This window comes from Strongylocentrotus purpuratus, unplaced genomic scaffold (assembly GCF_000002235.5).
Source record: "Strongylocentrotus purpuratus isolate Spur 01 unplaced genomic scaffold, Spur_5.0 spur5_scaffold_4, whole genome shotgun sequence".
Lineage (NCBI taxonomy): Eukaryota > Metazoa > Echinodermata > Echinoidea > Camarodonta > Strongylocentrotidae > Strongylocentrotus > Strongylocentrotus purpuratus.
The window spans coordinates 34,334,661-34,354,962 of record NW_022145610.1 but is presented as its reverse complement, the minus strand read 5'-3'; the positions used below and the strand labels follow the sequence as shown (position 1 = coordinate 34,354,962).

Below are 20,302 nucleotides of genomic sequence, written 5' to 3'. Positions count from 1 at the left end.
CAGTGTATTACCCCCCCCCCCCATATTATGTTTACGTAGTTTAATATGTTTCTATTTCAGTCCCTCCCACTATATCCTCGTTTCTCTTCCAATGGCTTTCTCTCTCTGTCTCTCTCTCTCTCTCTCTTACCCCACCCCCTCTCTCTCTGTCTGTCTCTTCTTTCTCTCTCTGTCTCTCTCTCTCTTACCCCACCCCTCTCTCTCTCTCTCTGTCTCTTCTTTCTCTCCCTGTCTCTCTCTCTCTCTGTCTCTTCTTTCTCTCCCTGTCTCTCTCTCTCTCTCTGTCTCTTCTTTCTCTCTGTCTCTCTGTCTCTGTTTACGTAGTTTAATATGTTTCTATTTCAGTCCCTCCAACTATATCCTCGTTTCTCTTCCAATGGTTTTTTCTTCTTCTCTCTTACCCCACCCCTCTCTCTCTCTATGTCTCTTCTTTCTCTCTCTGTCTCTCTGTCTCTCTCTCTCTGTCTCTTCTTTCTCTCTCTGTCTCTCTCTCTCTCTTACCCCACCCCCTCTCTCTCTCTGTCTCTTCTTTCTCTCCCTGTCTCTCTCTCTCTCTGTCTCTTCTTTCTCTCCCTGTCTCTCTCTCTGTGTCTCTTCTGTCTCTCTCTCTCTCTCTTACCCCACCCCCCTCTCTCTCTCTCTCTCTCTGTCTCTTCTTTCTCTCTGTCTCTCTGTCTCTGTCTGTCTCTCTCTCTGTCTCTTCTTTCTCTCTGTCTCTCTGTCTCTGTCTGTCTCTCTCTCTGTGTCTCTTCTTTCTCTCTGTCTCTCTGTCTCTGTCTGTCTCTCTCTCTCTGTATCTTCTTTCTCTCTGTCTCTCTGTCTCTGTCTGTCTCTCTCTCTGTGTCTCTTCTTTCTCTCTGTCTCTCTGTCGATGTCTGTCTCTCTCTCTGTGTCTCTTCTTTCTCTCTGTCTCTCTGTCTCTCTCTCTCTGTCTCTTCTTTCTCTCTGTCTCTCTGTCTCTGTCTGTCTGTCTCTCTCTGTCTCTTCTTTCTCTCTCTGTCTCTCTGTCTCTCTGTCTCTCTCTCCCCCCGCCACACGTCTTAAAATTACCGTGATTCATGAGAGCACGTTTGTAAATTTGCAAACAAAATATTTTCAAACCTATCAACGATAGACCCAAATACAAATATTAAATTGTTTTACAAACTCATATAAAATATGAAAAAAAATTGAAACACGACGCGTTTGTTGCTCTTTTAATTTCTTTTATTTACAAATTGACATGTTATAGATATATCATATAATTTCAGATGTGAAGCTAATTTTACACTCGATGAGAATGAGATGATTAGAAGCAGGAAACAAAAAACACCAACAAGTTTAAGGCTGTTTGCTTTAAAATAAATCGTGACATTCAATAAGATGAACAAGAAACACTGCTGATGTTCATGATGTTGTTTGGCCCAATATAAATTGTGGAAACGTCTTAGATGTATAATAACATTCATTTGCAATTTTACCAACTACAGATGTGTTACGAATAAAACTAAAAGCAGGCCTTACTATTAATCGGCTGAGTGATATTGCATACAACTATTTCAAACTGCTTTGGAAAAACATATCAGATATTCATCCAAGAGGATGTGTGCAATCGAAATTTGTCCCTTAGATCTTTTGATATCCGAGTGGGTTTTCTTTCGAATGACAACATGGAGAATAATACTCAATCTAGACATAAACTCTTGAAAAAAAAACCTCATCATAATGATTTAGCTCAAAGATCATAAAACTTCATTCAGATATGATGCGGCTAGCCGCGGCGGTTTTTTTTATGATGACGTAAATTATATCGTATACTTCTTTTTAGAAATACAGCCATCTGATTGGTCGAAATTGGAGTTGTGATTTTAGCCATGCCCGCCTACCTATATATGCTTCACCTTTCTTTGTGGCACCTCATTTACAATTTTTATGAAGTAAACATCGGTAGCTTTTATAGCGGTTTGCCGCATCATTTTGAACGAGCCTTTATTTGATGTCTGAAAAGAGAGCTTCCAATATTATACTGTGAGAAACACTTGAACTCTTCAAATGGAACAGAGGAAATCTACTTTTCAAGAGTCATATGGTGGTCACTTCTTTTGACAGTGGATTCCACTTCCCCCCACTCCAAAATGAAGCGAGCCCCAAAGGTTCGGTCAGATATGATGCGGCAAAACCGGGGCGGTTATTGTTTTATGATAACTTACCGCGCCAAAGCCTTAACAGGACTGCCCTAAAATGGATTTCCACTCTAGACCTGTACATTTATAAAGTTTGACCTATACCTTTTGGTACAATGATTATTATAGAAAACGTGATTAGGAATTACGACGGGGCTTTGTTCATTCGTGAAAATACTTGCCACTTTGGCCTATACGATGAAGAGATGATATTGCATAGTGATGTCTGAGAGTAATATAACACGTGATGTAGTTTGTGTTGATCAACAGATAAAAATCATAATCCATTGGCACACATAGTACATAAACAAACCGATTCTCTTTCCCAGATAGAATTCACCATAAAGCACCAAAACAATATAAATCTATGGAATGATATATTTCTTACAAGAAAGTAATCAGTAAAAATCGATGATAGACTTAACATAATTATTATGGTACTACACATTCCAATCATGAGCCAAATATGCTACTCTCGTTGCGTCAAACATAATTTCTTGCATTTATTGAGCATGAGTTGTTACAATTTGAATGACTGTCGGCAAAGACATCGCTAGACGTAGTGTCCCGTTCAGGAAAGGGTCACTTCATCAGGTATTTTGAAACAAAATATTAATGACGCTCAAATTCTTCTATCTAGAAACCTACAGTGGCTCACTTGAAAAATGTTGGGTATAAACGGAAACAAAATGGCGCTCATAATCCATAATCGACTTTCCAATTGTGTATTGCACTTTATAACGATGCCCGATACGTTTAATATGTTTGAAAATAATGTAGTTTTCAAGTTTGATCGCCGAAGACAGATGCATAACATTTTTTTTTTTACAATACACGACATTTCAAGTTTTGGAACAGGTCGCAGTATTTTGTGACTGCGTATTTAAAACTTTACAGCACAATATGCCCGTTAGAATCCCATTTCAAGAAACAAACCATTAGAATTTACGTTCAATGCCAATAGAAATGATGCAAAAAAGAACATCGTTTTATAATCCCGTAAAGCGCATTTTACACAAATGCAATGCAATGCATGGCAAATTAGAATAACTCAGTAATGGCTACACAAAGGTTCACATAATTATAACGATCGGTACTCTTTCACGACTTCTTGGTTATACTTTTTTTCTCTGATCATCTTTTCTTTTCATTGCTTTCTTGAACACTTTCTGACCTTTGCAAACGACCATCTTACACCAGTAAATGTTTAAAAATCCATTACGTTTCACGAGTCATGTACAATATTCTTTCTTCTTCTGCATTACATTATAACAACGCGAAATATCATGTCAAAATCCACAAAAATATATACGAAACAGAAATGATATACATCATATTGGAAAGTGACAATTAAAGAGAAAAGAAGAGATGGGAATGCAAAATTACTTGAAAACAAGAATGGAAATTTTGTTCACATTAACAATAGAATGGCATGAATCTGAGAAGTAAATCAACAAGTAAACTCGTTGAAAATGTCTTATTTGTTAATGTTTATTTTTCTACTCTTAATGTATGTTGTACAACACCAGCACTGTTTTATTGCAGTCATTTATAATAATTAGGCTGACATTATGTGGTATTCTATGTGTGCTACAATGCAGTATCTCGAGTATCATAATTATAACGTGAGTGAAACTGTCTAAAGGGAGGACGACCCACAATGGCATGGATTCATGTAGGTGATTAAGACCTCAACTACCGACTTGACATGGGCAACCAAAAAGGCCGAAACAACAAAGGCTAAAATATATGTTTATAATTATGTTTATCAAAGGCAAACATGAAAATAGTCTTTTTATATAGTCTTCTCTGTTTTTACAATTCTTCTGTTTTATCACCATTATTATTATCTTCTTCTTTTTTTTTTTTACTATTTTGGCTGCCAATAGAAAATCGGTGTTTCAGACCATTGTTTAGGTCTGATGTTCATGGATTTGGGTCACCTTCATCTCGGTCAATACTGTTTTGTAAAGAAAAGCTGACTCGCTTTTGCGACATGCGGCCATTCAGCAATACCCTGTTAATGTTTGGATTATGTAACTTATCCAGTTCTGTTTCTTCCAATTCGTTTGCAAGCAGCGTCTTCTTTCTTGCACCCTGCGACTCTGGATCCTCGGCGCCGGGTCCTGGACCTTTCTGACGATTCTTCAAGATTGGGACCAAGTCCGCAACGCGGGTTGATGTATTCCTCAGGACCTCGCTGGGGGTATCACCATGTTGCAACGATTTGGTCGGACCGCCATTTTGATTTGGGTACGTCACGTTTTCGTTCAGGTCCGAGCCTGCGGATCTCGTACAATGCACTCTTTGCAACAAAAGCGATACAACATTCCACAGTCTGGAGAATAATCTGGATATTAGATTGAACAAAGTCCTGAAGATTGATTGAGAAGAATGAAGCACTTCTACACATCTTGTCGAGTTCTCTAAGACCAACCCTATGCTTGCATATATTAATGAGGTCCACAGGAGGACATTGTTCAAATCACAATACATCCACAGTGAAAGCATCGGCAACAAGCAGACGATGAAACCCGTAACAACCCTGAAATACTGTCTTGCAGCATAAGCGTACTCCTTTAGAACATCCACAAAGGACTTCTCGCAATCTTGTTCGTCCACTTCTGCGTTTGTCATCCACTGGAGATTCAATTCAATTTTAAATCACAATACATCCACAGTGAAAGCATCGGCAACAAGCAGACGATGAAACCCGTAACAACCCTGAAATACTGTCTTGCAGCATAAGCGTACTCCTTTAGAACATCCACAAAGGACTTCTCGCAATCTTGTTCGTCCACTTCTGCGTTTGTCATCCAGATCCGTTTGAAACTGAAACCCAAAGCTACAATCATCGTCATCATCGTCCGAATCGTTTGTCCTGATGATGTCCGTAAGGTTGACATCGTAACACGTTGTGTCGCTCGTTTCTGTGTCCAACGTACCGCGGATGATCTCGAAACGGCGGACGAGCTCGGCGAAAACCGGCCGATCCCTGGGATCCATCTACAAGTGAATGTAAGAGAGTTGAACAGTAATTGGGAATTTGAACTGTTGAGAACTGTATTCAGTTACTAACACTTTTGCAGTGGCGACCAATAGCCGCACGATGTAATAGACATACAAAAAAGAGAGAAAAAAGCATATTAAAAAGTAGCGTTGGTTAACTCTTCGACTATTCAAACTGCTTTTCAGTAGCGCAATGCCGCCGCTCAATTATACACTACAATAATGTGAAAGCAATGGATGATCAGCGTATATAGGCATGTTGTGTCCTCGCCAAACGCCGCTGATTCTTCGCTACGTTGTTATTAGACTTCATTTAGCAGTATTTTATTAGTATGTCAGAAAGTTCTGAAGACATTTTATAAACATATAGGTTTTCTGTAATGCGAAGAAATAACGCTCAGGGTCCGTTAATATGATAACCATAATGACGCATTATAGACTACTCACGGAACAACAGTCTTCAGCGATCTGTAGGAAGGGTTCAGGTATCCCTGGACATTTCTCTTTGAAAAGCTGCAGGTCGAGACCGAACTTCTACAGAAGGAAATATGGAAAATAAGAAATACAAAATGAATGAGAGAGCACACCCATAAAGGAGTAAGTCAAGGCTGATTTAATTTGTAATGAGTTTAAAACTTATTGTGAAGAATACAAAATTACACAACATTTAAACAGTGTTTGGATGTTGTGCAATTATCAAAATGATGATGATAAGTTGTATATAGGCAATATTTTGGTTTGTTTTTACTGTTTTTTTAACCAGATAATGACAAATTTAGATCTTTTTTCTCACAGATAATAAGTAATACTGGAATTATACACGACTTTGACAGACTCTAAATGTCGAATTTATTTTCTAACTTTCCTAATTTTAAAACTATAACACATCTGCCCAATTAAGTTTCTTGTCACTGCAGGCACGTAAAACCTAACGCTAGAGGTTCTGCAGTGGAAAGGGTCTTCAAGATGCGAGGACCCCTTCCTTTTTTTTCTTGCTTGAAAAAATGAATTTAAAAGGAGCATCCCATGTGGAAAAATTCTCTCCCTTGTGCCTTTCGGAACCTTTCCCCCCAGAAGACCTTGCACAGGCCTGCACTTGCAATTTGCTAATTTTGCCCTTACCCCAGTCCTCGGGAGGTCGTCTGGATTGGCCGTTATTCTTGCTACAATCTCGCATACCACGATACCAAACGAGAAAACATCCACTTGGCGAGTGTATTCCTCTCCTCGTAAAACTTCGGGAGCCATCCAGAACGCGGTGCCGACAACCGACATCTTCCGAGGCACGTCCATGCAGGCCGACGGTATCCGAGGCAACATCGGACCACCGTTCGGTGCGTCGATTATGTCCGGTTCTGGCGACTCGGGCGTTCTGGGAGAGTTTGGAGGAGGGTCGGGCATGCAGCCGAGCACACGAGCGAGGCCGAAGTCGGTGAGTATTGCCTCAAGGACATTATTCGGCTTTTGACGAACGAGGCAATTCTGCAGGAGTAAAATATAAAAATACTGAAGCTCAAACAAAATTAATTATAATAAAGCATTTGAATGATCTTGATCTTTAATATTTTGCCATAATATAGATGGCGATTCACTTCGTGATGTAGTAAAAAAGAACATGATTCATGATATTACTTTTGGCTCTGAGAGTTTTTCCTTTTTCGATGGGTACGTGAGTAAAACAATTTTGGCATGAAATCGCTCTCTAACATCAATGTAGTCGTCATGGGGCACATAATCCGATTTCTCCTGGCTGACTGAGCTAATCATTTTCAAAATTGCGAAATTTCAAAAAAAAAATTCCCTCTCCGAAGCTTAATTTCCTTATCTTACATCTCATTTCCTTTTGCGCTAATATGGAGCACAACAATTTTGTTCATCCATTCTTTACAGAGCCATTTGTATTCATTAGCTAATCATTTCGTGAATATGAAAGATCATAACTCACGGCTAATTATTATTCAAATAATAAGCTCTAAAAAGCCTTAGGCTACATACTAACTTTAAAATACGGCAAATTATTTCACAATATCCTAATCTGTTATTGATAGGAAATTATGTTTCATAAACCTCAATTCCCAGGTAAACATGACATTCGAGAATAGAAATGATTTCCTGTTTATGTGGAATTCTATCCAGCCTTTTCTTATTGCTTCTGATATTCATGAGACCTGGGTGAATGCATTGCGCAACCGTTTTCGAAACTAGGACGAAGTGCTCGAGTTATTGCGTAATATAATCGCAGATGAACGGTTTAAAGATATTGTTTAAACTGTTGAAAAAGACATTTAAACTACCTATAATATAATTGAAAGCAAGATAATATGGGAAGCAAAATTGTACGCGGGAGTGGTGCAGTGTGGATAAAGTAAATGCATTTAAGATGCATTAAAGAGGCGTTAAAGAGGCATTGGCATCAGAGATCGAGGTCCATTTGTATAATGATTTCACCAGCTTCAAAACGTCTCCTTATTTCAATGGATTCAAGAAAAAATTATAAACTGTTTTAAAGTTATACTTATTAATTATTAAAATAAATTTCCCCCTTTTCTATACGCACCGCTGACGTGAGATCCCGATGGCACACATTTTGTGAGTGCAGGTAGGTCATTCCACGAGCGATGTCTGTTGCTAAGTCACCCTTCTGTCTCCATGACAACGCCAAGCTCTCATCAGCCAAGATGTCCGTCAAGCATCCACCAGATACATACTGAAAGGAGTGAAAATGTCATTCAACTGAATACAGTTTTGAACCCTAAACAGATATGCGAATGTATAACTGATTGGAACATTATACGAAGTATATTTGTCTAATAATAATGATTTCAAATTAGTAAGCAATTCAACCACTTTCAGTGGTAGATGATACATTCAGTGTGGATGTGAACGAGGTTGTGTACTGTCATGTGGTGCACAACCTTTTTTTGAATTACTTTACCCAGCTTTACACAACACATTTACAGTGTATGCACTAATTGGAGAGCAAAATAATTAGTCTGTTTTATTTACTAATGTAAAGCGATTTGAACATGATTATGTAAAGGCGCTATATGTATGTATGATCTGAAAAGGAAAAAAATCAACACGTGTCTATTATAGGTCCGAAAATACGTTTGTTCCCAAAATATATGCAATAATGATATACTCTATGATCTAATATCGGGGCATGTCAATCATGTCTGAAGACGTTTACTAGAGCTTAGCTTAAGCTCTTCCCGACCCCTCTTTCTAAATGTCAAGTATCAGATAGATGACGCAAAAGATGTCGAAAGTCCTCGACTCGAAACTTGCCTGAGGGGGAACACCCTATCCTCAAACGTTCACACTGCAAGCACAGTACGCGCTTATTGATCAATAATCATGCTCATGAAACATCCATTCTGAATCAGTGTAAACACGCCTGACTTTCGTGGCAAATGTTAAATGTGCCTTCGAACGTCTACTGCATAGCGTAATGATATGATCGCAGGGCCCTCAGGAAGAATAGCATGAATACTGATGAGGCTACCCTGGGTAAACAAGACTTATTATTTTTATTATTATTATTATTTAATTAATTCAACCTAACGAGCCATTTCATATCATATCCTAGTTTACATATTCCAGGACAAATATCCCTTTAAATATTGCCCCTGCAGAGCTAGCCTCTGGGACAACTTTTCTCCGGCAAAGATCTCCGCACAACTTCCCTCTAAAACAACCACCACTAGGACACCCCTTAATATTTGAGAACCACCTAACTGTTTGAGGGTAATTGGAGTAACGTTTAAAGGAGTAATTGGAGTAACGTTTAAAGGAGTAATTGGAGTAACGTTTAAAGGAGTAGTTATAGTTGTTTGGTCGGTTGGAAGTCGTTCTGATTAGCAGCAAAACATGAAATATTGTGGAGAAAGTAATAAGTTACCTCGAGTACAGGATGGATATGGCCATCTTTTACACAAGCTCCCATATATCTGTGTAAATAAAAAGAGAAATTTATATTAGATCATTAAGATAACCAACAGTATTTTTCAAGACTACACAAACAGTCCTTTTCAGGACTACACATCCTCAAGAAAGATTACCGAGAGTCCTTTTCAGGACTCCTCAATCCTCTCTCTCTTTTTCTCACAAGCCTACTGTATAGATCATTATCATTCTTCAATAGACTGAAGTCATGCTCAATCTTGAGATCCGACAGCAGCATCCAATCGTGAAACTTAAATGATAATCATTTTTTTTAGATAACAGCCGACGATAGAATAAAGCTATATTTACACTAGTCAATTCTTCACTAAAGACACAATTTCGGCTGAAATAATAACTTTTCACTTTCGATAGTGAAATGAAAATAAATGAGGATGTTGTAGTAAAAAACAATATAATCATTGAAACCTTCACAATGACACAGAGATATGTTTTTGCTTTACTAATACTCATCTTGTTGGAAAGTGGCTTAGATGAAAGGAGGAAGTTACTGCAATAAAATATTCGAAGATGATATGGTAGAACGATTGACGTGAAAGAAAGTGAAACTAAGTGAACCATACAAGCAAAGAACCGGATAAGAAATACAGCTTACATTTACATCGAAACATGTTTTATTTTCTTTCTTATACAATTGAGAGGGCAACTGAACAACAGGAAGAAGACGAACTTATCTGATTTGACACTGTGATATTATACACAGTCAGTCCAGGGACATGCTAGAGAATGTCCCTGGTCAGTCCAAGAATTAAAACTTCGAGACATTTACCTAAATCAGAATATATAATCGTCTATTGTATAGAAAATATGGAGCACATTTGACAGTCATGAAATATTTATGCGATGCCAGAATGAACAATTTTGGTTTGGCTCGTGCTTAGGATTTTTTTTTGGAGCAAATTATATGACACATACACGCATACAAAATTTGCGGGTGCCACTCTATTTCAAATCTTGGATCCGGGACTACAGATATACATTACAAAGACGGCCTGCTTCTTTCCGTCGGGTTGTAGCTTTTTCGGGTTACACGACCTTTTGTGAAAAATCAAGATCTAATTTCCTAAGGTTGGGTTTAACATTTTTGAAATACACCCGACACTTTCTGAAAAAAATACAGCATATCTTTGAAAACTTGCGTCTCGACCGACGCTTTTAATACAAACAAAAATGATCACAAGAGTTCGTAAAAAGGCTATCGATCGACACTTCGTCATTGAGGGCATTTTTTAAACAAAATACATATGAAAAGATTATCCCCATCTCAAGGTACATCTTTGAAAAAAATGTGTGATTCTTTGCATTCATTTTACCCGACCTTTCTCTTTAGAGGCTTGTTTCCACAAAAGTTCGTGTGACCCGACGCGAACTGTCAATAAGTGTATGGTAATTTGGGTGCTATGTAAAATCTGTAACAGTATACCAATACATAAAGACGTCGAATATAATGTTCCATATGCTATTTCCCTACCTGACAACGTTAGGGTGTTGTAGTTTATTGAGAAGCTCAAGTTCTTGGATCATTTTGTGCTGGTTGGCTCTCCATATCTTCTGCTTGCCGATCTTTGCGACCATCACTCGGCCATCTGCTTTATGCCGAATCTGTAAAAAAATGAATTTTACAATAGAAGACAATATGGTTATCCGAGATGAATACATTTCAAACACTAGGAGAAGAGGAAGATCCACGATACGGTAGAGATGTGGTATGAAACTGTTCGATAAACAGAACACAAGTGAGCTCATGGAAAGATTGGGTCTGGAAGAAACTGGTGGAAGCGGTCGAGAGAAGTGGATTGAGATGGATGGGTAAGCAAGTGTGTGAGCCTGTGTTGCAAGATTCAAGGTTTAAAGGGCAAGTCCACTCCAAAATAATATTACTTTCAATAGAAGCAGAAAAATCAGACCAAGCTTGAGCAAAATCGGATAACTAATAAGAAAGTTATGAATTTATAATGGCATGAATGACATTTCTCAATCATGAGTGGAAAAACAAACATGCATCAACCATCAGTCTTTTTAAAGGTAGTGTATCCCTTTTGCAGCCAACATCTAATCATGTAGAACTTTGCAGGAATTATGAATATGTCATGTATGCCCTATCTGTGAAATCTAAACGTTAGCAGTGTCCTAGTATTCAAATTATGCAAGGAAACTCGTTTACTTTCAAGATTTCACTATTGAGTGACTGACTGACTTCCTTTTTTTCTTTGTAATAACATAAATAAAATGAGCTGTAAAGGGTACATGAGCAATGTAATGGCCAACATTATGCTGATTGAATCTTTGCGCAGCACAAAACGTACGACCATTCGGTACGAGGGTCTGAACATCAGACTATTCAGTTAAACAAGCGCGCTCGCTAAATTCGATTCGACAATTTACGGTCCTAATCTCCCACAAAAAGACATTTTCAAGTCTTTCTGTTTTGATGGAAGTTCTAAATTACTATTATCTTTCAAATGCCATTTGAATTTAACCTTTTCATTTTTTGGCGTACAAATGGGACATACAGTACTACCTTTAAACACGCGTTGTTTGTCAGAAGCTCGAGTATCAATCAAATAGTTATAAAAAGAGAAAATCTGTTGCGAATACACTTCAAAATGTCACCCTTGCCCAGTTTTGGCGTCAGAGACGTAAAGGGGCTTTCACACCGGGCCTTGCGTAGAGTTGCGTAGAGTTGCGTAGAGTTGCGTAGCGACTACGCCGATCGTACGCAACCCTACGCCGATCGTACGCAACCCTACGCAACTGTACGCGGAGGGACGAAAATGGGTACGCGAGATGAACGCAAAAAATTAAACATGTTTATATTTTTTCGCGTACCTTCGGCGTAGACTTTCTACGCAGAAACTACGCAACTGTACGCCAAGCCTACGCAACTGTACGCCAAGCCTACGCAACTGTACGCCAAGCCTACGCAACTGTACGCTAAGCCTACGCAACAATACGCTACCCTACGCCAGTCCGACGAAGCATTAAAAACGTATAAAGATTTTTTGTTGTATATACCTGGATGTAAACTTGGCAGGTATTGATCATTATTTTGAAGGGAAATGCTATTTTTGTTTAAATGTGTGCGTTCTCACATTTATTCTGTTCATGAAGAAAAAGTGTTTCTTTGACTTTATGTTGTATTCTTGCTTGTAATTATGTTTGTACTACTACAAGGATTTTCAGACTGACATGTTTTGCTTGTTATGGTTTATTTAATTTGTGATGTTGACATCTCAGGCTGTTGATATAATAAACAGAGATAAGACTCACAAACTGATGCCTCATGCGAAATGTTATTATGTTTTGTGGAAATCTGTATGTATTTGTGTCGGTTTGTTTGCTTGTGTGTACGTTTATGGCCCTGTTTGTATGTTTGTAAAATAATTTTGTTTAATTGAAATGAGCAAAGAAATAATTTTGTCTCACTCTGTTAGTGAGACTGAGTGAGTGTGTATGTCAGAAGTAATAAATTACTAACACTTATATCATTACATTGTCACATACATATACGCTACGGACAAAGGACAACAGCTATCGTCTTCAAACTTTCAGGAAACTGTTATGGAATGATATTTACAAATGAGTGAAAAAAAGGGATATGGTCAACAAATATCAGACTTCTGTCCACATTTATTCACAAATCAAAATAAGCGCTCTTTTGTTGGCGTTTTGAGGTATCGAATCACATCACGTGACCTTGCAATGTACATCAACAGAAAGTTCATTTATTACCCTTGTGAATGAGTATAATAATGTAGTACATCCACAAAAATGCCTGCATTTTTTGGAAAATAGTATTTTGAACAATGTAACATTACTGCAAATTAGCCTCAGCAGTTGTTAATACCTACTAAAAAAAATTGAAAAAATAACGGTCAAAACCGTGTACCAAATGCCACTTTTGGCAACCCTACGCCAGGCCTACGCAACCCTACGCCAGGCCTACGCAAGCGTACGTAACCCTACGCCAATTGCCTACGCCGTAGGTACGCGGTGCCTACGCACAGGGTACGTAACTATACGCAAGCCTACGCAAAACCTACGCAGGGACTACGCCGAAGCATCAATTTATTCATGAGTACGCAGCTTAACTTCGGCGTAGTCGGTACGCAACACTACGCAACTCTACGCAGATCCGGTGTGAAAGGGGCTTAAGGACAACCTTATAAACAGGATGTCCCTGGTATAGTGTTGGGATGTGCTTGGGTTAGGGACCACCGAACAAAGAGCGACTGTTATCGAAATGTGATTTAGATTGCGATTAATGAAATAAAATGATATAAATGACATCTATTATTGTAATATGGTGACATATAGATTGCGATCAGTGATAAATTGACCATGGATTATTCTTTCGTTATTTTGACAACAATACAAATTGAAGAATATGGTTTAAACAGAGATTTAGTCTATGATAGAGCATAATGATGCCCAATATTTTGTGGAGGTGTACTTTGACGTACATACAATCAAGACTGTTTTTGTTGTGTAAGGTAAGACGACCAATAGAAACGAAGCTGTGATGACTACAGCGATATTGAGTATGAGTTTCACATTGTATTCCATGACATACAACAAACATTATTTGATGAACATGTACGTTGGCAAAAATTTAGATTTGGAGACACCTTTATCTAAGAAAAATATACAAACATCATAATCATTCATATTCATTTTCTCAGAAAAACTCCAATGTAAAAAACAAAAAATGTCCTTGGTATATGACAACAAAAACATGTGATAATTGCAACTTCACTTTTCACTAATTCAAATATCAAAGGGTGCATAAATCTCATCTGTTTCAACTCTTTTCAAGACTCGATAACGGCAAATTACAGGTTCAGACCATGACATTTCAAATTTCCAACCAATATCCATTTGACGTTTTACTTACATTATATGTTAGCGTCCGTGACACTGTTCAACATTTTAAATTGAACGATCGATCATAAATGAAATGATGCCTTGGCCTTGGGACTGAAAGACCTATCAATTGCATTTATTGGGAGCTCAAACTTGTTTATTTATTTTCATCTAATTTAATTTCAAATCGTTCTCTACAATATTGTAAACATCGTGTCTTCCCGCCCCTCTGTCTGTCTCTTCTTATCATACTTATAATATCTATATCTTATTCCTTCGACTCTCATCATACCATTTTCTTTTTTCCCTCTCCCTTTTTCTCCTTTTCTTATTCTCTCTCTCTCTCTCTCTCTCTCTCCCTCTCTCTTCCAATTCCTCACCTCTTTCTGTTTCAATCCCTCTCCTCTCTACTTCAATCTCTCATTTTCTTCTCTGTATTTTAAATTATCTTTCTCTATTACTCTCTCTCTATCTCTCTCTCTCCCTCTCTCTTGCATATATCTTACATCATAACTCAAGTCTCAAGTCGTCTGCATTCTCATCTTATATTTCCAAGTATTTACCTTTTGCTTTCAACCTTCCATCCATCTCCTCTTTTCCCTCTCTCTCTCCCTACTCAATCTCGCTCTTTCAATCTGTCTTTCAAACCTGGTCTATCGAGATATTCAATACAACACATGCACAAGATAAGGAGTAGGTTCATAAAAGTTGGTATCAAACGACCGCAATAAGCCAGCACAATACAGGATATATCACGTGTATGTTATGATTTAATAAAAAGTGCATCGTTTTATCAGGGAGGTCCCGACTTATATGCTTTTTTTCAATTTACAGTGATATCACATTCTCAATTACCTCTGGTCTATGGGAAAATTTGTATTGCAAGCCATTGAGGTTTTAAAGGCACACATAGACATTGGTAAGAAATATGAAAAAGTTAGATTCTGATCTTATGATACATATAAATGACAACTTTCATTCATACCATTAAAGAGATCTATGATTATTTGTTGGACAATATAGTTACAGTGGATCACATTATATTAAGAGTCTTCACCAGGAATCCTTATATATTATCTTCATTCGTATGAGTAAAACAATTCACTTGCGTATTCCATTAAAAGTCAAAATTAAAACCACACTGGACCCACAATCAATATTTACTACATAAAAAACTGAGTCTTGCGGTAGCTACATATTATTTAAATATCACAAAGAGTAACAAAGACTTGAGAGACAAGAACAACTTAATGCCTCCAAAATAAAGCAAAAATGGGGATGGCAATTTTGATTCAAGATCAAGCTCTGAAAATTTGAAATGACCTTAATATCTGGGGCAACGTGAGGGGAAACAAGGTGAAATGATATCAGTGACCTTAGACATGAATATTGGATAACGGGATGTCAATCATGATTGCTTTGATGAAGAAGATGAAGCCTTTCAAGGAAAGGAAGCGAAAGTATAACAGCATGATTGATTGAGAAGTGGAATGATATCGATTTTTTTTTTTTTTTTTTTTTTTTTTTTGGGGGGGGGGGGGAGGTTTTATGGTTGAAAACTAATGAAGGTATTTGTGAATAGAGATATAGAGAGAGATAGAGAGAGGATGGGAGAGAGAGAGAGAGAGAGAGATGATGCATGGAGAGAGAGAGAGAGAGAGGAGGAGGAAAGAGAGAAAGAAAATAGAGAAACAAAAGAGAAAGAGAGAGGGGGACATACTGTGTTTTTTGAAAGATACTGTGTTTTTTGTAATTCTAGTAACATAGAAGATGAGTTCCACTGTTTTATGATTTGTTCTGCATATAATGACATCAGATCACAACTTCTTTATGATATAATAGAACATGACCATACGTTTTCAGATCTTTCCACATACCAACAATTTATTTACCTAATTTCAGCTGACTCACTAAGCAGTTTAATAGCCAGTTTTGCAAACCAAATCCTAACAACTCGCCAAGAACTTTTGTACTACTTAAATGAATAATTTTTTTTCTTTTTTTTTTCTCTTTTTTTTCCCCCTGTGATTGTAATTATGTTATACTTATATTTGTACTATGTTATCATGTCAAATTGTTTATGACTGTTATTTTTGATGTATCACTCATAGGCCTTTTTAGGCCGGCCGTCTGATGACGGGTGTGATTTTTTAATAAAGAAATAAACTAAACTAAAAACTTTAAAACGTTTTGTATCATTGGAATTATCATCATCTGGCAACTTTGACTCACAAATCTTGAAAACAAAGTCATCACAATCTTATATACTTTTTTTCCTGCATGCTTGATTATCTTTTCAACCGCAGGAAAACGCATTTCTCATTTGCAGTCTACTCCGCGGAACAATAATAACACAAATCCCACTCACTTAAATTGCTATCCATCAATAATAGAGTGTAATTGGGTGTATCTAATTGATTTGGCAGCATACTAATAGATGTTTATAATAACAAAGGGTAGTTTATCCACAGGTTTGTAGTCACGTGGTGTGTGCCATATTCCTTCGGGTGTGTTTACAGTTTGGAGCAACGTGTTTGAAAGTACATTGACTTGAACTCATTATACCTGTCGGCATGGCAAAGTGTACAATCACCCCCATCGCTCTCTGTTTTGATGTTTATGATGGGTGTGATGAATTTGTGTGTTTCAAAATGTCACGATTTGTCAAAATATTCTACGATAATGAGCTCGTTTCGCCTATTTTCAGATTCTTGGACTCTTTTTGATGTTAATGATGGGTGTGATGAATTTGTGTGTTTCACGATGTCACGATTTGTCAAAATATTCTACGAAAATGAGCTCGTTTGGCATATTATTAGACTATTGGAAAAATCGATTGACACTAACTTTGGTTAGATGGATTTCATGTTCCCACGACTGAAACCCAAACAATACACGAATAACTGAAATTTAAATTCATTCCCACAACCGCCCCTTAACACTTCAAAAATTACATATTTGGCGTAGTAGACGTAATAACAGCTAATTCCAAAATAGGCAAAGAAATATCGTGAACCAGGAATTAAATCATAAATATTTGGCGTAGTAGACGTAATAATAGCTATTTCCAAAATAAGCAAAGAAATATCGTGAACCAGGAATTAAATCATTAAAAATATATTCAACGTCTATATAAACGGTGATTGTTGTTTTTGTCGAGAAATAGTATTGTTTCCATTACCGTCACCACACTGGATGGTTCTTATTACGATCATGGCAAAAGTTATATCAAATGCACACGCCGTTACCGTGTTTAAATGGCTTGATATTATATTTCAGGTCAAGGCCAACTATGAACAGTATTAATACTCTCGAAAACAATCTGTTCTCACCATATTCGCTCTTGGATACTTAAATAGTAAAGCCCTCCGGCGACAAACAAGTTTTCCTTTAAATTCCATTTAATGCAACAAATCCCATAAACCCTCAACTCTATAAGTGTGTCAAAAAATATGAACACTCTACAGTCCCCTAAATACGGTATAAATCGGTATAAATGCTTAATGTCCCTAATCATGTGAAAATATAACTCTGATAAGGCTTATATCGTGGTGACAGAATATTAGATTTTGAACTTTAATAAGGTTCAATTTAATAGTCAGTCAGGGTTTTTATGTACATGGAACATCCTGTGGATAATTGTTTTTATTATCAAAATAATTTAAAGAGTTGTATAGAGTTGTTGAAAATCGAAATAAAAAAAAGAATCAAATTTAATCTTTTAAACGATTATTAGAATGTCAAGGTTGATATTGTCAAATCCATATAAGCACTGATAATTCACTTCATTTTCCTTAGGAAAGTTGTCGGAAATGAAATTTGCGATAACTCTGTGCTATTAAATAAACCCCCCTGAGGTTGTTGATGTACTGCCATCAAAAAGACATACCAAACGGGGCAAAGTGTATATATTTTTCCTGTTCCTTACGTTTTGCATAATAGATGTAGATAGATCATGATTAATATTATTATCATTATCAATTTATTATTATTATCATTATCATAATTAGTTTCATCATTATCATTATTAGTACTATTATTATTGCTACATTGTTATTATTATCATTATCATCATCATCATTATTATTATTATACAGCTCTACTTACATTATTATCACCAATTCATTATTATTATTATTATTATTAGTATGATGAATTTAAGGTAATCTAATGAAAAAGGGTGAAACAACTTAGTTGATTATAATTCATTAACACTCTTTCCATACAGGGTCTGAATGAAGAGATGGAGGGGGGGGGGGCACTCCAGCTACCTATCGGCACCCCCCCCCCATTGGGCAGTGTAGCTAAAAGTGTCCATACTTACCGAAAGATCGGGAAAGTAAAACCTACCAAAAAATCAATAGACTCAAAATAATAATAATAAATTACATTTATATAGCGCTTAATACAAAGTTTCTAAGCGCTTAACAAAAATAAAATTAAAGTAATGTTAACCTATAAATTACAACAATATAATACATGATACATAATTATAATAACAAATTCCTAATAACAATCATACAATAATAATAGTAAATATTTACATAACGCTTTATAGTTTAACAAACAAAATATGATTACATTACATTACATTACATTACAAAAGTGACGAGTGACCAAAATAACGTCATAAAAGTTTACTTACGTCATCAAACAATCAACCAATTAGAGGCCGGGTTTACCCACATTACGATGAACGCATTTCCCAGGGTCGCTTTCTTGTTTTACGAACACACGCTCCCTGTCTCCAAAGGTTACACACAGTACAATGTTGTAGGTCCATGATACAACAAAGACTTTGACGTTGGATACGAGGGGATGTTGTTTATTGATGTGAAGGCGGATTTGAGTTGATAATGAGCGAGACAGGATGGGGAATTGATGATATGAATATGATAATGATATTATGGATCTTTGCATTGTGGATGTAAACAGGAAGAGCTCGAGAGACTAGGCGCTATGAAATCCTCTCCCAAAAATCTCACTCGAAAAGCAAAAGGGGTTGGCTGGCAAAGTACAGTTCTGAAACAGATCAGAAACTAAATCACTTTTGAGACACGATTCAAGTCATGGAATTATTCATGTATCAGTGTCAAGGCTAAAATATTTGATTTTCTCTTTTTTATAATCTCCTTCATATTTTCATTCGTCAAATCTCTGTTCATTTTCATTCTTACATTCTTTATCATCTTATCAGCGTACGGTTATTAAATATTCTTAGCCGTTATCTTGTTTTCTTCTCTAACTCATTCTACCTCCTTCATCCTCCCGTGTCCTCGCTTAGCTCCCTTTTCTCTTATATCTTCTCCTTCGCATCTCCCCTCCTCTCCCCCACACGCTTCTTTTCTTTCAATTGTCTTGGCTTTCTCTGTCTCTCTTCTTCTCTATGTTTTTATCATGTCTTTCTCTAGGCTGTCACCCTCCCCCCATAATTATTTTCATTTTCATTTCCCTTCCCCTCTCCCCATCCATCCCGTGGTACAATCTCAGCAATACTGGTGTTGGTAACTTCCAAGGCAGAGTCCCCCCCCCCCCCCCTGCCCACTCTCTTCCCAAATCCCTCTTACGACCTCTCTCCGCGTGCTGAAACTTTTGGCGCTAGAGAGCAGGTGAAGGCGATTTCCTGGAGGTTTGGTTTTTATCCTTTTGAACCCCCTCCTTCCTCTTTCCCCCTCCTCTCTTACCCTCCTCCTCTTACCCCCTTCTCTCCCCTAGCTGGCGCCAGACGGCAGGTGTAGGTACGGGTAACTTCCTTGGGTGTTCCCGTTTTATCCTTTGAATCTACCCCCTCCTCCATCCCACCTCTCTCCCCCTCTCTCTCTCACTTTCTCTCTCCCCCTCTCTCTCCCCTCTTTCTCACAATCTCTCTCATTTGTTCTTCCCCATTTTCTCTTATCCTATCTCTCCCCCATGCTACAATTGGCGCCAGACTGGAGGTGTAGGTAACTTTCTTGAGGTTCGATTTTATCCTTTTGAACCCTCCTTCCTCTCCTATTCTCCCTCTTTTCCCCTCCTCTATTACCCTCCCCCCTCTTACCGCCTCCTCTATTACACCCCTCTTATCCTAACTCTCCCCCATGCTACAATCTTTGGCGCCAGACTGCAGGTGTAGGTAACTTCCTGGAGGTTTGGTTTTATCCTTTTGAACCCCCTCCTTCCTCTCCTATTCTCCCTCTTTTCCCCTCCTCTCTTACCCCCCCCTTCTCTTACCCCCTTCTCTTACCCCCTCTCTCCCCCATGCTTCAATCTTTGGCGCCAGACTGCAGGTGTAGGTGACTTCCTTGAGGTTCATTTTTATCCTTTGA

At 37.6% G+C, this 20,302-nt stretch overlaps 1 protein-coding gene across 1 annotated transcript in view; it reads right to left on the bottom strand.

Moving 5' to 3' along the window:
* Positions 1-4,031: 4,031 nt before the first annotated feature.
* LOC578247 (LIM domain kinase 1) overlaps positions 4,032-20,302 on the bottom strand; it is a 45,038-nt gene continuing 28,767 nt past the window's right edge. Inside the window, exons 3-9 of the mRNA XM_030997409.1 lie at positions 10,606-10,736; positions 9,073-9,121; positions 7,729-7,878; positions 6,294-6,653; positions 5,619-5,705; positions 4,983-5,168; positions 4,032-4,808 (exon numbers count right to left, since the gene is read on the bottom strand). Of these exons, the coding sequence (XP_030853269.1) occupies positions 4,089-4,808; positions 4,983-5,168; positions 5,619-5,705; positions 6,294-6,653; positions 7,729-7,878; positions 9,073-9,121; positions 10,606-10,736 (1,683 nt within the window). The 3' untranslated portion in view covers positions 4,032-4,088. The remainder of the gene's footprint in view (positions 4,809-4,982; positions 5,169-5,618; positions 5,706-6,293; positions 6,654-7,728; positions 7,879-9,072; positions 9,122-10,605; positions 10,737-20,302) is intronic.